This window comes from Narcine bancroftii, chromosome 1 (genome assembly GCF_036971445.1).
Source record: "Narcine bancroftii isolate sNarBan1 chromosome 1, sNarBan1.hap1, whole genome shotgun sequence".
Taxonomy (NCBI): domain Eukaryota; kingdom Metazoa; phylum Chordata; class Chondrichthyes; order Torpediniformes; family Narcinidae; genus Narcine; species Narcine bancroftii.
Genome location: NC_091469.1, coordinates 116565862 through 116587862, shown reverse-complemented (window position 1 = coordinate 116587862; position 22001 = coordinate 116565862). Strand labels below are relative to the sequence as shown.

The following is a 22001-nucleotide window of genomic DNA, read 5'->3' as shown; positions in this document are numbered from 1 at the left end:
AGGTAAAGGATATACTTGCTCTTGTTAGAGGATACATGGAGTCATTTAAAGAATGGCAAACACAGGAATTCAATGATTTAAGAAGAAGAATAAACAACACAGAAAAGAAAATAAATAAAATGGATATGACCTTAACAGAAATGGGGAAAAAAATGGACAAGATGGAAGAACGGGCAATAGCAGCAGAAATGGAGGTAGAAGACTTAAAAAAGAAATTGGAGGAATCTAATAAAAAAACTAAAAAGACACAAGAATTACTAGCCCAAAAAATAGATATAATGGAAAATTATAACAGAAGAAATAACATAAAGATAGTGGGCCTTAAGGAAGATGAAGAAGGCAAGAATATGAGGGAGTTTATAAAAGAATGGATCCCTAAGGCCCTAGGATGTCCAGAACTACAGCAAGAAATGGAAATAGAAAGGGCACATAGAGCATTGGCCCCTAAACCACAACCACAACAAAAACCAAGATCTATTGTAGTAAAATTCCTAAGATATACTACAAGAGAAAAGGTACTGGAGAAGACAATGGAAAAAGTAAGAGAGGGCAACAAACCACTGGAGTATAAAGGGCAAAAAATCTTCATTTATCCAGATATAAGCTTTGAACTCCTAAAGAAGAGAAAAGAGTTCAATACAGCAAAAGCGATTTTATGGAAGAAAGGATATAAATTTACACTGAAGCATCCTGCGGTATTGAAAATATTTATTCCAGGACAACAAAACAGACTGTTCTCGGATCCAGAAGAAGCACGAAAATTTGCAGAACAATTACAAAAATAGACTGAGGGATGAAGACGGGTAATGAGAGTAAAAATGATCACGATTGATATGTATGTGGGTAAAGACAAAAATAGACTGAGGGATGAAGACGGGTAATGAGGGTAAAAATGACCACGATTGATATGTATGCGGGTAAAGAGGTATAAGAGTGAATAGAGACAATGGGCATACGTAAAAGTATCTGTAATTAGAGGAAAACATAGATAGTATAGACAAGAATTAATAAGGGAAGGTAATGGAATAGAGAGAATAAGGAGGGAATTAAAAGAGTGACCTTTGTGACATATGAAAAGTGAAATCTTTTCTGGATGGGGGTTGGGTGGGGGAAAAGAGCGGTCACTGCAAAATCAGTTGACGCTTGCGAGTGGATTCGCAAATCCAAATGGAGAGGGGAGATGTGGTTGTCCGACAAGGGATAAAGGACAACTCAGGAGGGGAAGGGGAGATTGGGGCTAAAGAAGATAGAAATAGGAGAATAAGGAAAATGTTGGATGTTGTAGGAATGTTGTCTTATAAAGAGTTGAAAATAAGAAAACAGAAATGGAAAAGGAGGAAAGGTAATGATGTAAAAACGGAAAGAGAAGATAAACAAAATATAAAATGGCTACGCTGAACTATATGACTCTAAATATTAATGGAATACATAACCAAATTAAAAGGAAGAAACTACTAAATTTACTGAAAAAGGAAAAAATAGATATAGCATTTGTCCAAGAAACACACTTAACTGAATTGGAGCACAAGAAATTAAAGAGAGATTGGGTAGGACATGTAACAGCAGCATCGTATAATTCAAAAGCAAGAGGAGTGGCTATATTAATTAGCAAAAATGTGCCATTTAAAATAGAAGAGGAAATAATAGATCCAGCAGGGAGATGTGTTATGATAAAATGTCAGATATATTTGGAGTTTTGGAATCTACTCAATGTATATTCACCTAACAAAGAAGATCAAAAGTTTATGCAAGATATCTTTTTGAAGGTAGCTAATACGCAAGGGAACATACTAATAGGAAGGGATTTCAATCTGAATTTGGATTCAAATATGGATAAAACGGGGAAAAATATTAACAGGAAGAACAAAGTAACCAAATTTATAATTAAATCAATGCAAGAAATGAAACTTGTGGACATATGGAGGAAACAAAACCCAAAAGAAAAGGAATACTCATACTACTCGACTAGACATAAAACATACTCAAGAATAGACCTATTTTTGTTATCAGCTAGTATGCAGGATAGAGTAAGAAAAACAGAATATAAAGCGAGAATGCTATCGGACCATTCACCCTTAATACTGACAGTAAAGCTAGAGGACATCCCTCCAAGAATGTATAGATGGAGATTAAACCCCATGCTACTTAAAAGACAGGATTTTAGAGAATTTATTGAAAAACAATTAAAAATGTACTTTGAAGTAAATACGGAATCAGTGGAAGATACGTTTATACTATGGGACGCAATGAAAGCATTCATTAGAGGACAAATAATAAGTTATGCAACCAAGATGAAGAAGGACTATAATCAGGAAACAGAGCAGTTGGAAAGGGAAATAATAAACATAGAAAAAAATTAGCAATAAAGGAAGATACAACCAAAAGAAGAGAATTGGCGGATAAAAAAATAAAATATGAAACATTACAAACATATAAGGTGGAGAAGAATATAATGAAGACAAAACAGAAATATTATGAACTAGGTGAAAAAACACACAAAATCTTAGCATGGCAGCTTAAGACAGAGCAAACTAAAAAAATGGTATTGGCAACAAGGAAAAAAGACAAACAAATTACATATAATCCAAAAGAAATTAAGGAAAACTTCAGAGAATTCTATGAACAATTATACCGAACTGAAAACGAAGGGAAAGAAGGGAAAATAGATGAATTTTTGACTAAAATTGAACTACCAAAACTACAAATAGAGGAACAAAATAAATTAACAGAACCATTTGGAACAGTAGAAATACAAGAGATAATAAAAAATTTACCAAATAATAAGACACCAGGAGAGGATGGACTCCCAATAGAATTCTACAAAACATTTAAAGATCTAATAATACCGCCCCTCCTGGATGTAATCAACCAGATTGATGAGACACAAAACTTACCAGATTCATGTAAAACAGCAATAATTACAGTGATACTAAAACAAGGGAAAGATCCACTCTCACCAGCGTCATATAGACCAATATCTCTGCTAAACAGATTATAAGATAATAGCTAAACTATTAGCAAACAGATTAGCAGAACAGGGACCGAAAATGGTAAATTTAGACCAAACTGGATTTATCAAAAAAAGACGCACATCAGACAATATTTGTAAATTTATTAACTTAATTCATGCAGTAGAAGGAAATAAAGCACCGGCAGTAGCAGTTGCTTTAGACGCAGAGAAGGCCTTCGACAGAGTAGAATGGAATTACTTGTTCAAAGTATTGCAAAAATTCAGTTTACCGGAGAAGTATATTAATTGGATTAAAGCATTATATAAGGGACCGTTAGCGAAAGTGACAGTAAATGGACATGTATCAAAGCAATTTAACTTAAGCAGGTCAATGCGGCAGGGATGCCCACTATCACCATTATTGTTTGCGCTAGCTATAGAACCACTAGCAGAATCGATAAGAATAGATAATAATATAAAAGGAATAAAAATAAAAGACAGGGAATATAAAATCAGTCTATTTGCGGATGATGTGATAGTGTACTTAACAGAACCAGAACTATCAATAAAAGAACTATATAAGAAATTGAAGGAATATGGAGAAGTGTCGGGATACAAGATAAACGTAAATAAAAGTGAAGCAATGCCTATGAATAACGCGGATTTCTCAAAATTTAAGGAGAAATCCCCATTCAGATGGCAAATGCAGGCAATAAGATACCTAGGTGTGCAAATAAACAAAAATCTAGGCCAATTATATAAACTCAATTACAATCCACTAATGAAAAAATTACAGGACGATTTAGAGCATTGGAAAGAGCTACCACTAACACTGATAGGAAGGATAAACTGTATTAAAATGAACATTTTTCCAAGGATACTATATTTATTTCAGGCATTGCCTATACAACTGACAGAAAAATTCTTCAAAGAGTTAAAGAAAATAATAAGGAGATTTTTATGGAGAGGGGGGAAACCGAGGATAGCACTAGATAAATTAACAGAATGGTATAAACAAGGAGGCTTACAATTGCCAAACTTCAAAAATTATTATAGAGCCGCACAATTAAGGTACCTATCAGATTTTTACCAAACAAGGGAAAAACCAGACTGGGAGAGACTAGAATTAGATAAAATAGGGGAAAAGATACCTGAACACATATTATATAAATGGGACGAAAAATTGGTACAACATAGAACTTCTCCAGTATTACACCATCTCCTCAATATATGGAAGAAGATTCATGTAGAAAGAAATAAAACAAATTATCAAATACCAAAACTAATATTGACGCAGAATAAGCTACTCCCTTTTACAATAGACAACCTTTCCTTTAGAAAATGGAAAAAAAAGGGATTAAAAGAATAGAAAATTGTTTTTCAGGAAGTAGATTCTTATCCTTTGAACAAATGAGAGATAAGTACAATATAACTGGAGATACAGCGCTGGCATATTACCAACTAAGATCCTACTTGAAAGATAAATTAGGAAGCAATTTGAGTTTACCAGAGGGAAGTAACCTTGAATATGTGATTACAGATACAATGTTAATCAAAAGATTTATAACAAATATGTATATTAAACTGCAAGAAAAGGAGAATGAGGAAACAAATGGTAAAACTAAACAAAAATGGGAACAAGATTTAAATATAAAGATAAAAAAGGAAACATGGGAGAAGTTATGCTCCGGAACGATGAGAAATACAATAAATACGAGGTTACGTATGATACAATATAACTGGATACACATTACACCTCAAAAGTTAAATAAATGGGACCCAACAGTATCTGATAGATGTTTTCGATGTAAAAAAGAAAGGGGAACCACAATTCATGCAATCTGGACATGTGAGAGAGTAGAAAAATTTTGGGATGATCTCAATCAGATATTAAATAAAATAACAGAAAACAATATACCAAAGAATCCAGAGATCTTTTTCCTAAGTAACATAAAAAATAAAGAATTTGGAATTGACTTGGAAGATGCACAAAAAAGATTTGTTAAGATAGCCCTAGCCGTAGCAAAAAAATGTATTATGTCAACCTGGAAATTGGAAGATAATTTGAAAATACAACAATGGTATATAGAAATGAATAAATGTATTCCATCAGAAAAAATAACATATAGTTTAAGAAATAATATTGAAATATTCGAACAAGTATGGGAGCCTTACATTAAATACAATAGCGAAAACCTACCGGGAACAAACATTACCTAAGTTGATGGAAGGAGAAGAAAAGAAAAGAATGGACTCAGTAGAATTTCTGGTGTATTTTTGTTGAATGACAACATTGTCTGACTGAATTAATGCAACCTAGATTGTATACCTAAAATGGATGAGAGGGGGGGGTTGGGGGGGTGGCTTGGGGGGAGGGAGAAAAAGTCACTGTAAATGTGTGAAAAAGAAAAAGTGTATATCATGGCTATTGTGATTTATGGTGTGAAAAATAAAAAATTAAAAAAAAAAACTACAGCTAGCCTCCTCCTTCCTCCCTTTCTTAGCCACAGGGTCAGACACTGTGCCAGAGACCTAACTGTCATGGCTTGTCCCTGGTAGGTCATCCCCATCATCAGAATCCCAAATAGTACATATTATTGAGGGGAATGGCCTTATTCCTGCACTACCTGCCTGTTCCCTTTTCCTTTCATGACCGTCAGCCAGCTACCTTCGTCCTAGGTGTAAATGCGTCCCAGTTATTCCTGTCTATCACCAATCCCCTCCCCTCCCAAATGATCCAGATGTAATGCAACTCAGCTCCAATTCCCCAACGTTGTTTGTCAGGAGCTGCAGTTGGATGAACTTCACGCAGATTAAGTCATCAGGGATACTTTTGGCTTCTGCAAGAGGAGCATGCCCGTGCCGTGGGTGCCATTCTCACTGTCTATGAAATAGAAAAAAAGTGAGAAATACCTGTGCTTACCATTGCCTCCTTGCCAAATCCTTTTGTTCCTCAACAGCATTGTTCTCACCTTACCTCCTGCACCACAACCTTAGCCTCTGCTTGCCAATGCCTCAAAGTCCCATTCTTACACTGGCTACTTCCACAGTGGTTGCTTCACTTAAGGATCCTTCCCTTTATTGGCCATAGCTAATTCTTTTCTTTGGCTTGGCTTCGCGGACGAAGATTTATGGAGGGGGTAAAAAGTCCACGTCAGCTGCAGGCTCGTTTGTGGCTGACCAGTCCGATGCGGGACAGGCAGACACGATTGCAGCGGTTGCAAGGGAAAATTGGTTGGTTGGGGTTGGGTGTTGGGTTTTTCCTCCTTTGCCTTTCCACCCCACCATAGCTAATTAGCCAATCGAGAAATTTAAACAAGCACCTACCTTTCCCTGTGCTTTTTCAACAGTCCTGTTCTCGTTCCAAGTCCCACTCATGCAGTTCCTGACAGGAAACAAACAAGCACCCACCTTTCCCAGAAAGGTAAAGATTCTTGCCATAAGAAAAGGGTGTGGACTCTTTCTCTCCACTGATGAGAGCATAATATCTACTTTGAAATTCCAGATACTCCATCTAAAATTTGCTGACAATACTATGGTACTGGGTTGGATAAAAAGAGGTGATGAGACAGTATACAGAAGGGAGATTGAAAACTTGGCTGCATGGTATACTAACAACCTGGCACTCAATGTCACCAAAACCAAGGAGCTGATTGTGGATTTTAGGAAGGGAAAACCAGAGGAGTACAATCCAGTGATCATTGCCAGATCAGAGTTGGAGAGGGTAAGCAAATTTAAATTCCTGGGAGTCACTATTTCGGAGGTCTTTTCCCAGATCCAATACACGTGTGAAGAAAACATAACAGCACATCTACTGCCTCAAGAGTTTATGGAGCTTCGGTAATGACATCGAAACCCTTGCCAAATTTCTATAGATGTGCAGTGTAAAGTGTGCTGATCAGCTACACCAAGGCCAAGTATGGGGGCACCAATATCTCTAAGTAGAAAGCCTTGGAAAAGGTCATGGACACAGCGCAGTACAGCACAGGCAAAACTCTTACCAACTTTGAGAAAATCTACATGGAATGCTGCCATTGGAGAGTAGCAGCAATCATCAGGATGAACATCACCCAGGACATGCTCTGTTCTCACTGCTGCCATCAGAAGATGCATGGGTGTCATAAGACTTGTCCCACCAGTTCAGGAACAGTTACTACCCCTCCACCATCAAACTCAGACTCATGCAAGGACTCTTACAGGTGCTCCCCTACTTATGATGGAACACTTACAATTTTTTGATGTTTTGAAAGTTTGAATCCATACTTTCAATTTCGAATACCGATCTGTTCTCGCACTTACGATGTGCAATACCCTACTCTCGTGATGCTGGGTGATGGCAGTATCACTCGAGTGTTTCCTAATGGTTTTTCAGTGTAAAATAAAGGTATTCAAAATTTAATTATAAAAAATGGTAGGCACAGTTTTCTTTTCCGACTTTCGATTTTTTTGTCTCACAGTGGGTTTGCCGGAACATAACCCCATCGTAAGTTGAGGAGCACCTGTACTAATTATTTTTTTCAGTATTGCAGTTTGTACATGTCTTTTCTTCTTGAGTACAGCTTTTTGCATTCTCGATAAGTAGAAATTCTGTCTGGCCCGAAGGAAAAAGAATCTCAGGGTTGTATCTGATGTCATCCATGTACTCTGACAATAAATCTGAACTTGGAACAAATACAGAGTTCCAGCTCTCTGGTGAAACTTTAGCAGAGACTCATCCATAATTCCAAAACAGTTTCTCTTACACTGTTCTGATCAATGCAACATGGCATTCTATAAATGGAAGGAAGTGGAACTAAAATAAACAAACAGAGTCAGTCAGCCAGCTTCTTTTTTGCTTGCTGAACAAGATCATTGTGGTCTTTTTATCACATCACTTTCCTGCATGAATCCCTTCACGGCCCACTGAGGTAAAAGAATGCAAACAATTCATCAATTTATGGGTTAAAATAATTACTCTCACTTCTGTCCCAAATGGCTGATCCTTGAACTTGAGTTGTGGTTCTAGACAAAGCTACCTTTCTCGAGTCCTGGTACTGAGACCACTTCCCATTCTTCAAAATTTCATGGGACTGGCCCAGCCTGCTTGATCTCTCCTTAAATCACAAACCTGCCACCTCAGTCATGAATCTTGTGAAACCCTGGCGCACACTACTGTTCGAAGAATTTTCTTCCATATGTTGGGCTTTGGAACACCAGACACTCAACAAAATATTCACATTAATCCTGCACAATCAGGGAAGGCCATTAAGTGTTTTGTATTCAAACCTTCTTGCCACAAAGGCAAACTTACTAATCATTTTAATTGTTTGCTGAACCTGCAAGATCATTTTCAGCAATTTGTGTACAAGGCCATTCAGCCCCTTTTGTGCACCAACATTTTGAATCCTTCACCATGTAAAAATAAATCACTTTTCTATTTATGATATCAAAGTGGATAAAATGCCCATATTCGCTTCTATCTGCTTTCACTTGGCCTAGATATATCAAAAAATGTCTCCCCCACCCACTTCTGTTCAAGCTATTGACCCACGATTGCATCTCCAGATCCATCTCCAAAAGTGTCATCAAGTTTACAGATGACAACAGTAGTTGAGTTCATCAGCAACAACGATGTCACACGACAGAGAAGCAGTGGAAAATCTTGTGATACAGTGCGAGAATAACAACCTGTCTTAACTGGACAAGCCAAAAGAGATAATTGTGGACTTCAGGAGGACCCAGGAATGACTACACTCTATTACACATCAACAACTCTATAGTGGAGAGAACGAAGTTCTTTGGTGTTCATTTAACTTGTGACCTGTCGTGGATACACATCTCCTCATTGTCAGGAAGACAACAGCAACTGGACTTCCTGAAGAGAGTGAAGTGGGGTACCATTATGTTGTAGTGGCCTATGCACAGAGATGCAGACCAGCCAGAATGCCAAAGATGCGCTGGCCAATGTCAGCCTCCTGGTCCACCCCAGACCAGAGGCACTTATCACCCTAACTGTCAACACCTCCAGCACAGCGTAAGGTGTGTACTGGAGCAGCTCAGTGAAGGCCAATGGCAACCCCTGGCCTTTTTCAGCAGGCTCCTCTGCCCCGAAAAGCTCAAATAAAGCACTTTGTGCTTTAACAGAGCTATTGGCGCTGTATTTGGCGGTTCTGTTACTTTTTGGAAGGTTGATAATTCCAGTTCTTCACTGATCACAAGCTGCTGACCTTTGTCTTCCATAAGCCTCTGGACCCATGGTTGGCCTAACAATAGAGACTTGTCCTATGTGTCTGAATTTACCATGGACAAACAGCACATCGCAGGGAAAAGCAATGTGGTAGCTGATGCTTTGTCATGTCCGGTGATCAAGACAGTACACTCCCTGTTCGAGGGAGTTGACTACATGGTCCTCGCCAAAGCACAACAGCAGGACCCTGAGATCCCCACATATAAAACAGCCATCTCCAGTCTCAGGGTGGAAGATGTTCCCGTCATCTAAAGTAACCTGAAACTACTGTGTGACACCTCTACCGGCAGCCCTCACCCCATCATTCTGGCTGCATGGAGGTGCCAAAACACCATCCAAGGTGCCACTACCTGGCGCAACCCGAGCCACGGTCATGATAGTGATGAGCAGGTTTGTCTGGCATGGCCTCCGTAAGGAGGTCAACCAGTAGGCTAAAAGCTGCACGAACTGCCAGTCCTCCAAAGTGCAGATTCACACGAGGACACACACATGGACCTTTGAACCATCATGGCACAGGTTCAGCCACATACGTATTGACATAATGTTTCCCGTGGTGGGAGATACCTCTTGACAATGGTTGACTGCCCCACGAGGTGATCTGAGGGGGGTCCAGCTGGTTGATACCACCACAGAAACCTGCGCCAGGACACTCATTGACACATGGGTGTCCAGATTCAGGGTCCCAGAGCACCTAACCTTGGACAGGGGGGCATAATTTACCTCTGAGCAGCATTGACTAATTTCCTGGAGTCATAGCTCCACCACACCATGATGTATCACCCTCAGGCCAATGGAGTGGTTTCACAGGCACCTCAAGACAACCTTGATGGCCCAGCTCAAGGGTCCCAACTTGGGTCCTGCTGGGATTCATACCGCACTGAAGGAGGACTTCAATGCCTCAGAGGCAGAAATGATCTACAACGCACCCTTAATCATACCGGGGGAGTTCCTGGCCCCCGATAAATGCCCAAAAGATCCCACAGCAATCCTTGAGAACTTGCAGCGAAAACTGGGGTCCCTGGTTCCACGGCAACCCCACCACACTGCCAGCCCAAAATAACATTCCCAAGGACTTAAAGACTTGTCAGTCCGTGTTTGTGTGAAGGGGTGCACACCAATTGCCCCTAAAATGACCCAACGAAGGGCCCTACAGGGTCATCAGGGACAACAACTCCACCTTCATCCTCGACATCGGCAGTAAGGAGGAGACTTTTACCACCAATCGCCTGAAACCAGTATATCTGGACCGTTATGACCCAGTCTCCACTCCTCCCCCGCGAAGCAGGGGCAGCCAGCCAAAGTCAATGGACAACAGCTAGATCGCCGGTTCTTGGGGTTGGGGGTGTGTCGCAGCCCTCGCACGAAGATGCAGACCAGCCCACAAAATGGCTGCCAAACATGGCAACCGCGCGATCTGAGTATGACACCGGCCATAGTCCCAGGTGACCTCCTGCACGGCGGAAAGATGGGGAACAGTGGGAGGAATGACAGCCAATCTCAGGCTGGTGCTCTGATGACATGGGGCCCTGATGTCAGTGCCTGCAGCCCATATAAGTGCCGTCGGCCAGTGCAATAAACCAGTCTCCATTCCAAGGCTTTGGTGTGCATTGTTCTTCTCCACACTCGCGTATCGTGAATGCTACAATGTCTACTTTCTATAGGAGCTCCATCGAGAGTGTCCTGACTGCATCACAGTGTGGTACAGGTGCTGCAGAGGAATGGATCAATAGTCAATCCACAGGACCATAAGAGTGACAGAGAGGATCAAAGGAGTTTCCCTCCCCCCCACTGATGTAATCTATCAGGATAGCTGTCTGAAGAAGGCCCACAAAATCACCGATGACCCTCTCCACCCTGCACACATCGCCTTTCAGCTGCTCCCAACGGGAAAGAGCTACAGGAGTATCAGAGCCAGAACCACCAGGCTGACAAACGGCTTCTTCCCATTGGCAGTCAGAATGCTGGATGACCAAAGGAACTGCTCACACTAACCATCTGAAACTCATTCATGATCATGTTTCAGATCTTGTCCAAGATATCCTGCAGTGGGAAGAACAGCCAGAGGTTGTGGTACATATTGATACCAATGACACACATAGGAAAAGGGATCCTGAAAAATGATAATAGGGAGTTAGGAAGGGAGTTGAAAAGGACTGCAAAGGTAGTAATCTCTGGATGACTGCCTGTCCCAAAAGACAGTGAGTATAGGAATAGAATTAAGTGGAGGATAAATGCATGGCTGAGAGACTGGAGCAGGGGCAGGAATTCAGATTTCTGGACCTTTGGGACCTCTATGGGCAGATGGAACATGTACAAATAGGACAGGTTGCACTTGAATCCCAGGGGGACCAATATCGTGGCAGGGAGGTTTACTAAGGAGAATTTAAACTAGAATTGTTGGGGGGGGTGGGGGGGGTGGAGGGTGAGAACCAAACTTGAGGCTGGGGAAGAGGAGGTTGGCTCACAAACAGAAAAAGCTTGGAGATGATGTGTGAGGAAGGATAGGCAGGTGATAGAGGGGGAAGCCCTCAGATGGACAGTTTGAGATCTGTCTATTTAACACAAGGAGTATTGTGAACTTAGAGTGTGGATTATTATTTGGAGCGTTTAGTGGCCATTGGATTGCTCAGAGACAGGATTGCAAGTTTTAGATGTTTCAAAAAGGACAGGGAGGGAGGAAAAAGAGGTGGGGGCATGGCACTATTGATCAGAGATGGTGTCAAGGCTACAGAAAAGATGGACGTCGTGGAGGGATTGTCTATGGAGTCTCTGTGGGTGGAGGTTAGGAATAAGAATGCGTCAATAACTTTATTGTGTGTTTGTTTATAGGCTGCCTAATATGAACAGGGATATCGAGGAGCAGATAGGGAAAGAGATTCTGGAAAGGTGTTGTAACAGATGTCATGATGGGAGATATTAATTCCCAAATTTAGATTGGCATCTCCCAAGAGAATAGGGTGGAGTTGGTTAGGTGTGTTCAGCAAGATTTCTTGACACAATTTGCAGATAAAGCCAAAAGAGAGTCTTGACTTGATTTGGTATTGAGAAACGATCCTGGTCAGGTGTCAGATCTCACAGTGGAAGAGCATTTTGTAGATAGTGATCATAATTTTATCCCCTTTGTAATAGCATTAAATGTTTGGCCTGGAAGTCAGCCTGAAGAAAACTGAGGTCCTCCATCAGCCAGCTCCCCACCATGATTACCAGCCCCCCCACATCTCCATCGGGCACACAAAACTCAAAACGGTCAACCAGTTTACCTATCTCGGCTGCACCATTTCATCAGATGCAAGGATCGACAATGAGATAGACAACAGACTCGCCAAGGCAAATAGCGCCTTTGGAAGACTACACAAAAGAGTCTGGAAAAACAACCAACTGAAAAACCTCACAAAGATAAGCGTATACAGAGCCGTTGTCATACCCACACTCCTGTTCGGCTCCGAATCATGGGTCCTCTACCGGCACCACCTACGGCTCCTAGAACGCTTCCACCAGCGTTGTCTCCGCTCCATCCTCAACATCCATTGGAGCGCTTACATCCCTAACGTCGAAGTACTCGAGATGGCAGAGGTCGACAGCATCGAGTCCACGCTGCTGAAGATCCAGCTGCGCTGGATGGGTCACGTCTCCAGAATGGAGGACCATCGCCTTCCCAAGATCGTGTTATATGGCGAGCTCTCCACTGGCCACCGTGACAGAGGTGCACCAAAGAAAAGGTACAAGGACTGACTAAAGAAATCTCTTGGTGCCTGCCACATTGACCACCGCCAGTGGGCTGATATCGCCTCAAACCGTGCATCTTGGCGCCTCACAGTTTGGCGGGCAGCAACCTCCTTTGAAGACCGCAGAGCCTACCTCACTGACAAAAGGCAAAGGAGGAAAAACCCAACACCCATCCCCAACCAACCAATTTTCCCCTGCAACCGCTGCAATCGTGTCTGCCTGTCCCGCATCGGACTTGTCAGCCACAAACGAGCCTGCAGCTGACGTGGACTTTTTACCCCCTCCATAAATCTTCGTCCGCGAAGCCAAGCCAAAGAAGAAATAGAGATAGGAACAGACAAATTAGAAAAACATTTAATTTGAGTAAGGGGAATTGAGGCTATCAAGCAGGAAAGTGGAAGCTTAAATTGAGAGCGGATGTTCTCTGGGAAAAGCATGTAAGAAATGTAGCAAATGTTCAGGGGATATTTGTGTGAAGTTCTTCGTAGGTACGTTCCAGTGAAACAGGGAAATTATAGTAGGGTACAGGAACCATGGTGTACAAAGGCTGTATAAAAAAATCTAGTCAAGAAGAAAAGTTTACCTAGCTCTCTGAACCTTTTGTAATGTTAAAGATCTAGAAGATTATATGGGCTAACAGCAAAGATCTTAAAAAGGAAATTAGGAGAGACAGAAGGGACCATGAGAAGGCCTTGGCGGGCAGGATTAAGGAAAACCAAGGCATTCTACAAGTATGTGAACAGCAAGAGGATAAGACGTGAAAGAACAGGACCTATCAAGTGTGACAGTGGGAATGAGTGTATGGAAGCTTCAGTATTCACTTTGATTGTAGTGATGACTTTCAGCAGATTGAAAAGCTTGAGCATGTACATATTAAGAGAAAGGATGTGCTGGAGGTTTTGGGAAACATCAAGTTGGATAAGTTGCTGGGACCGGATGAGATGTACCCCAGGCTACTGTGAGAGATGAGGGAGGACACTGCTGAACGTTTGGCGGTGATCTTTGAATCATCAATGGGGACAGGAGAGGTACCGGAGGTTTATAGGGTTGTGGATGTTATTCCTTTATTCAAGAAAGGGAGTAGAGATAGCCCAGGAAATTATAGACCAGTGAGTCTTACTTACTTCAGTGGCTGGTAAATTGATGGAGAAGACCCTGAGAGGCAGGATATACATGATTATATTGGAGACATACATGATTAGGAATAGTCAACATGGCTTTGTCAAGGCCAGATATGCCTTACAAATTTGAATTTTTTTTTGAGGATGTGACATATTGATGAAGAGCAGTTGACGTAGTGCATATGGATTTGAGCAAGGCATTTGTAAAGGTAGCCCATGCAAGGCTTATTGAGAAAGTAAGGAGGAATGAGATCCAAAGGAACTTTGCTTTGTTAATCCGGAACTGGCTTGGCCACAGAAGGCAAAGAGTGGTTGTAGACGGGTCATATTCTGCATGGAGGTCGGTGACTAGTGGTGTTCCTCAGGGATCTGTTCCGGGTCCCTTACTCTTCGTGATTTTTATAAATGACCTGGATGAGGAAGTGGAGGGATGGGCTAATAAGTTTGCTGATGACAAAGCTTGGGGGTGTGGTGGATAGCGATGAGTGCTCAGAGGTTACAGTGGGACAATGATAGGATGCAAAACTGGGCTGAGAAGTGGCAGATGGAATTCAACCCAGATAAGTGCAAAGTGGTTCATTTTGGTAGGACAAATATGATGGCAGAATATAGTATTAATGGTAAGACTATTGTTAGTGTGGAGGATCAGAGGGATCTTGGGGTCCGAGCCCATAGAACACTCAAAGCAGATGTGCAGATTAATTCTATCGTTAAGAAGGCATATGGTGTATTGGCCTTCATTAGTCATGGATTTGAATTTACAAGCAGAAAGGTAATGTTGCAGCTATATAGGACCCTGGTCAGACCCCACTTTGAATACTTTACGCAGTTCTGGTCACCTCACTACTGGAAGGATGTGGAAGCCATAGAAAGGGTGCAGAGGAGATTTACAAGGACGTTGCCTAGTTTAGGGAGCATGCCTAATGAAAACAGTTTGAGTGAACTCAGCCTTTTCTCCTTGGCAGCGGGAGAGGATGAGAGGTGACCTGATAGAGGTTTTTAAGATGTTGAGAGGCATTGATTGTGTGTAAAGTCAGAAGCTTGCCAAAAGAGGACACAAACCTGTTTAAGGTGCTAGGGAGTAGGTACAAAGGAGATGTCAGGGGCAACTTTTTTTAATGCAGAGAGTGCTGGGTACATGGAATGGTCTGCTGGCAGCAGTAGACTTTTGGATAGGTACATGGAGGTTAGAAAAACAGAGGCCTATGGGAAAGCTAGTAATTTCTAAGGTGGGGACACATTTGGCACAACTTTGTGGGCCAAGGGGCCTGTATTGTGCTGTAAATTTTCTATGTTTCTAATATTTATTTATATATACACAAAATTCTTGTCCTGCATATTTATTGTTTGTCTGTGTGTTATGTCTGGTTGTGTGTTCCATCAGGTTGTACTTATGCAATCAGATATCAATAAACTTTACATGGGAAAAAAATGGAGTTCCAGAGTTTGCTTTTTTTTTTTTAAACTCCAGATTCTACCACCTTCTGAATCTTATATCTTTATATCTACTGGAAAATCCCCTACATTCTTCTCAGAGCCCAAATGGCACCTAGGTTTGGGTCATCAACAAGCTTGGATATATTGCACTTGTTTTGGTCACCCTGATCATTGCTACAGATTGCAAACAGTGGGCACCCTAGCCCCAACCACTGCAGTACCCCATTGGGAACAGATTTGCACCATGAAAATAATCCTTTTATTCCCTTGCTTTGTCTGTCCATTAGATAACCTTCAATCCATGCTAGTATATTACCCCCTTACTGTGGTTTCACTTTTAATTTCTACCCTTTTATGAAGATAGGAGAGAAAAACAATAACAGAAAGGTTCACAGAGATTATACAAGAACACACACTAATCTTGGATTCCAAAATTCATGTTTATGTACTCTGAGTTCTCAAACTTGAAACACTGTAGATGGGTAAATTAGTACAATCCGATCCTAAAAACAATATTATCAAATTAAAGTTTTACTGGTGGCAAGAACCAGTTTTTATAATTAAAGTTCACATGTGTGCAGACAAAAAGTGGTAAGAGCTTCTTGAGAATATGTAATCCTTAGATAAACCGGTCAGAAAAAGTTCATTCGGAAAAAACAAGGAGAAAAGAGAAGGAAACAATTTAGTTTCTCCCCCTCCCACCTAAATCATGGAGGCCAATTATTATATTCCATTAATAACAACCATAAATACAAATTTAGGTCACAAAAATTTTAATTATGGGGAAAAATGGCTGCTTGTTTCTAGATAGAAAAAGCGTACCAATAGAAACAAGGCTTACCAGAGGCCCAGGCATATAAGCTATCAGCAAGAAAAAAAGATAACCTCAAGAAAAATATAACCATGCCTGACACCAGTAATTGGTGGAGCCTTCAGAAATTTATTTCTCACTTACTGCAATAAAAAGGTCACAAAGTAGATATTAAATTAGTGAAAGAGAGGCTTAATCTTCAAACCCGGTCATCAAACGTAGGTCCTACCAAACACCACATTCTTCATCCATAAAGTGAATAGACAATGTCGAAGCCGGTCATCAAATGTAGGTCCTACCAAACACCACATTCTTCATCCATAAAGTGAATAAACAATGTTGAAGCTGGTCATCAAACGTAGGTCCTACCAAACACCACATTCTTCATCCATAAAGTAAATAGACAATGTCAAAGCCGGTCATCAAACATAGGTCCTACCAAACAACACATTCTTCATCCATAAATTGAATAGACAATGTTGAAGCCTTCCTGAAGCAATCAGCAGTACATTTGAACATACATTCTTGTAGAATTAACCAGTTTTTGGAAGAAACCAAACACTTTCATGAACAATTTGAAACAAACAAATCCCTTACATTTGAATTCAGGTTAATTAAGTTTATAGTTAAAATAATTTAAAATTAAAATAATAAACCAAAATTCCATATAGATTGGACAAGATGCACTAACCTGTTGGGACCCTACATGCTGAGGAAGTCTGCTCATCATTGCATCCATTTCATTGAACTTTTTCAGAACAGTTTGCACTTCTGCATGAAGTTCTTTGTATTCTGCATGTTGATCATTAAATACAGCCTTGTAGCGTTCCCGTTCTTCAGCCGATCTAATAGAAGGATACTTACTAAAAAAAAAAAGATTTTCTTTAAAATTCCATTAAACTCAGTACTCCATCTAGTTTCTTTTTTTGCAAGAGTTAAAGTTGTGTCTACACTGTGTATATATCTATCTATAGTACAGAGGTATTAGCAAGTAATCACATTTTTATTTTTGGGTATTGCGTGTAAATATCAGCAGGAGATGGTTAAAGCTCACCATATCAACTGATTTACCAACAAATTTATCCACCAATAGGACACACACAATAATAATGAAAGTGGGAAGAAGAGTAGAATAACCAAAATTTAGATTAGCTGCTCCAAGTTCCTTTAGTGCGATACTTGCTTGGATAACTAACTCAAACCCAGAATCAAAGATAATTGTATTAATTCTCTATATCTGAACATCAATGGCAAAGCCAGGCTAGCATGTATTGATCATAAGATGGTATTCAGGTTAGCGTTTATTTGTACAAATAGGGAAAGATTTTTTTTTTTTTTTAAAGTTTGTATTGAACCAAGTTGCCTTCTGGGCCACTTCAGAGGGCAGAAAAGACTCAACCAAAATGTCCAAATTGAAAATGGCAAATCCCTCAGAATGAACAATCATTTTCTTCCCTAAAATTTCATCAAATTACATCACCTTTATTTTTCAAATTAAATTTAGTGACTTAAATTTGTGGTATTTGAACTCATACTCTGAATAGATTATCCAAACATACAAGAAGAGTTTGAAGTGTTTTGTTGCTGTGACAAATACCAAGGATTTAAAATACTTGATATGTCCACCCCATGATTCACCAACACTAATCCAACATTGTTTCAGATTTTTGATCTGGAGCAATGTTCATTTATAATTTTTTTTTAAAAAACAGACCGATTTCAATACCCTTTTGTGGAGTCAAAAGTCAGAAGGAACAAAGCACTGGAGAGGCATGGCGATAGGAAATATTGTCATCTATCAATCACTCAAACTCAATCTGCTGAAAATGCACAGACAGACCAGAGACATAGTTTTATATTCTATTGAACTCTTGCAATTGAAAGGATGTCAACTCTGCATCATTTTGGATCTCATCAGACAATCATTACAAATTCAAGATTTCAAGGGCTCGACCTATAGCTGTACTTCTAACACAAATGATACAAGTGATCAGTTTTATACTGAAGTTAATCCACTAGAAAAAAAATAGTTAATCAATTCATCTGGCTCAAATCCAATAAACAAGGTAGAGTTTTAAAGACTGCTAAAATACCAGCTACATTTGGTCTTTAAAAAACACAAGAACAGTAAGATGCCAGATAAACCCAAGAGACAGGATTAATAAAGGTTGTCAGATGACTTAACAAAGATAAGATCTTGTCTGATCATTTTGATTAAATTTTTCAAAAAACTAAGAAAACGGAGGGAAGAGTGGTTCATGTAGGACTTCATTAAGGACATTCAGATGGTTACACATGAGGAAATTCTCCCAGAATTTTAGAGCCATGAAATCCAAGGAAAATTGGATCCAAAAATTGACTTGTTAAGAGGCAAAGTGTTAGTTTGTGATTGGAGGCCTGTGTCTAGTAGGATGCTACGAGTGTTCCACTTGGATCACTAAATGCTTGTCATATACAATAACTATTTTGATGCAAACATAGGAGAAATGAACACCTTTCTGACAATACAAAAATTGGTGGTATTGTTGATAGTATGGAGGGGAACCTTCAGTAGGGGACATATTGATCAAATGGGAAGACAAGTAAAGCAATTGTACATGGAATACAATTCTAACATGCGTGAGATGATACACTTTGGGAAACTAAGGGTACACAATAATTGGTAGGATCCGAATGACAATTGGGAAAAAAAAATCAGAGGGATCTCCCTGAAGGAGACAGCAGAAGTAGATAGGCAGTGCTGCAGGCATCTAGGATACCTTCCTTAATTAGCATGGGTTCAGAATGCAAGAGGGAGGTTATGGTACAACTTTAAAGAACATTGGTTAGATCACAGCTGCAAACTGAATATGGTGAGTTTATTCTTCTCTGAGCAAAGGAGCCTAGTATGGGTAGCTGGCAAAAGAAGACAACCTGATAAGGTATGGAGGTGGGACAGCGAGATGCATCTAAAACTAGAGGACATAGCTTCAACTTGGAATATCTCCTGATACAAGCCAATTTCTTCAAAAGGGGAGGAAAGAACAACAGTCGAAAAGAAAATATGCAAAGAAAAGGCACTGGTCAAAGGAAATTGCATAAGCAATTTTGGCAGGAAGAGAAAGAGTTAAAATAAGCCAAGCCTGACCAGACTGGAGTACACACTTATTGATCTGAATAACTCCATTTCCTTGATCTGTTCCGCAAAGTGACTGATAAATTGTGTGCAGCATTAGCTATCAGCCCACTTGTATTCCTGTACCAACTCCAGGCATATCAACTCAAATACAATAAACAAGGTAGAGTTTTAAAGACTGCTAAAATACCAGCTACATTTGGTAAGAAACAACCCTATTTCAATCAACGATTCATTACAGTACACAATTGTTTTTGGCAGTCTGCTTGGATGAGAACTAATGACTTAGTAAAGCATTTATTTTAATAAACAGGTACTCACGCTAGGTAGTCAGCCATAACAAGTGGTTTTGGAATGTGACCTGCAGGAATGTATCCACTTAGTATTGGTGGTTTCAATTCTTTGTTGCTCGCATCAGCTCCTACAGACCTCTCCTTGGATCGCAAGGCCTAATAAAATTCAAAACAAAAATACAAACTCAAGTCAATGTGTACAAGAACAAAGGAAGGGCTCAAGCCCCAAAAGTTGGTTGCCTTTTCTTATGGATGCTGCATGGCCTGTTGAGTTTCTCAATCACTTTTGTGAATTGCACTAGACTCCTGTATCTGCAGATTTTCTTAACAGAATTTTAATGGTTTACCCATTGAATGTTCATCAATTCTGTGAAATACAATTTTTTCTCAAGGCCCATTAATTTTTCTTCAGGTAATTACTCAACCCTCACACTTCAAAGTTAATTCCACAAAGCATAAAAAATAAAACAGCAATAAAAGCCATGCTCTCAGTTTTGCCAAATATTAAAGCTGACAAGTTTGTTTTAAATGATACCAAATGATTCCTACTTTCAATAACAAAGGAATTTAAAATTTGTAAATTTAAAATGCAGAAAAAAAATTACCAGCAATACTTAAATTATAACCTCTCCCATAGCCTTCTCCATTCAAATATGCTGTTACTGAGTCAGTTTTAATCTGGAATAATTTTAGCATGCATATCCCTCAGCATAAATGCTGGAGAATTCCACTGCTTAACTCCATGCAGAATCCAATCCAAGAAATCAATGAAATAGTCTTTGTCAACAGATTCATTACGTCTATGTTTTTGCAGGAGTCCCAAACATGCTGAAATGTTATTTATTAATTTGAATGGAGGAGGCAAGACATTTGTGAGATTATAATTTTTTAAGTTTTATTTTTAATTGTGTTTTAAATGCATTAATTTTAATATCTTTTGATATTGAGAGCAACAATCATTTGGAATTTATTCATTTAGGGAATTATAGGTGCCCTGACAAATGGTAATGAGTCACCTTATAAATTGCTGATATTCTTATGGTGAAGGTACTCACACACTGTTCCCATTCTGTAGTTGCAAAAGCAAATAATTGGTAATAATGGAAATCCAACCAAATCCTGTTGTAAATGTACCTGCCCCTGACAATATTAATAAGGCTGACCAGTGAATAATTCAAATCAGAGTTAAATAGCACAAACGCAGGCCCTTTGGCTCAACTATTCCATGCTAACCAAGTGTCTTCATGAGCTCATCCCATTTGTATGCATTCAGCCCTCTAAATCTTCACATTTCAGGTTTTTGCCCAAATGGGTTTCAAAATACTGTAATTGTACCCACCTCCACACACCTGGAAGCTCATTCTATATACCCACCACTCTCTCTGTAGAAAAGCGTGACCTCAAATCCCCTTTAAATCCTTTCACTCTCAGGTTAAACTTATACCCTCTAGTTTTAGACTAGAGGGTATTCTGGAAAAAAGAATGTGAATAAGAATCCATCTTATCGATCATGTACCTCAGGATTTTATAAACCCTACAAGGCCACCTTTCAACACCTGTGCTTCAGGGAAAATGTTTTTAAGGGCATGAAATATGATAAAACTCCAATAATTCACTATCCTGTTTTAAACTCCCAAGAAAATTATGTGTAATGTTTCTAAGTGAATTTGAGTATTAACAGTAATACTCTACAGCCCAATAAGTATGAGGGTCTCGGCTGAAGTCCTAACCGAGAGTGCCAGATTATTGCAATTTTATATTTCTGTCTTAGAATCATTAAACAAGTCTTTGGTGCTAAATAGAACAGAGTCCGAATGCAGTACTGTAGTTAAAAAGACATCCATTCAATGCTGTGGGTCATCAGCAACATAATTTCAATCTACCAATTTGCAATCTCATACCCAGACATATTCCTCTACCATTAACTTGAAGACCAGGGACCACCTATGATTAAAAAAAAACCTTAGAAGAGCAAAAATTAGACGATAACCCAGTGAAACACAACACATGCACGCTTAATAAAGGAAGCCCTACATTTAATCCCTCCACAATTACTTTTACAACATACAATACCAAAATTTCTTCAGCAATATCCTCTAAAACCTGACAAGCCTACTCCTCAGATAGAACAGGGATAAGAGCACAGGACCAGAGATCCAACAACTCAGTTTTTATGTTTAGAAAGTGATCAGCAATTTTATTGGACCACTGTAATTTCAGTGGTGAAGGTTTTCCTTCATGTTTGTGGATTTAGTGTTTCATTATTTCATGCAGATGTAATAATTTGAAAGGAAGATATTGTCGAGGTGAAATATGCATGTT

General features: G+C 39.7%; 1 protein-coding gene across 2 annotated transcripts in view; it reads right to left on the bottom strand.

Annotated features, from left to right (window-relative positions):
• marveld2b (MARVEL domain containing 2b) overlaps positions 1 to 22001 on the bottom strand; it is a 39002-nt gene that overhangs the window by 7557 nt on the left and 9444 nt on the right. For both annotated transcript variants that reach the window (XM_069936609.1, XM_069936616.1), the window contains exons 4-5: positions 19708 to 19835; positions 16963 to 17134 (exon numbers count right to left, since the gene is read on the bottom strand). In XM_069936609.1, the coding sequence (XP_069792710.1) occupies positions 16963 to 17134; positions 19708 to 19835 (300 nt within the window). The remainder of the gene's footprint in view (positions 1 to 16962; positions 17135 to 19707; positions 19836 to 22001) is intronic.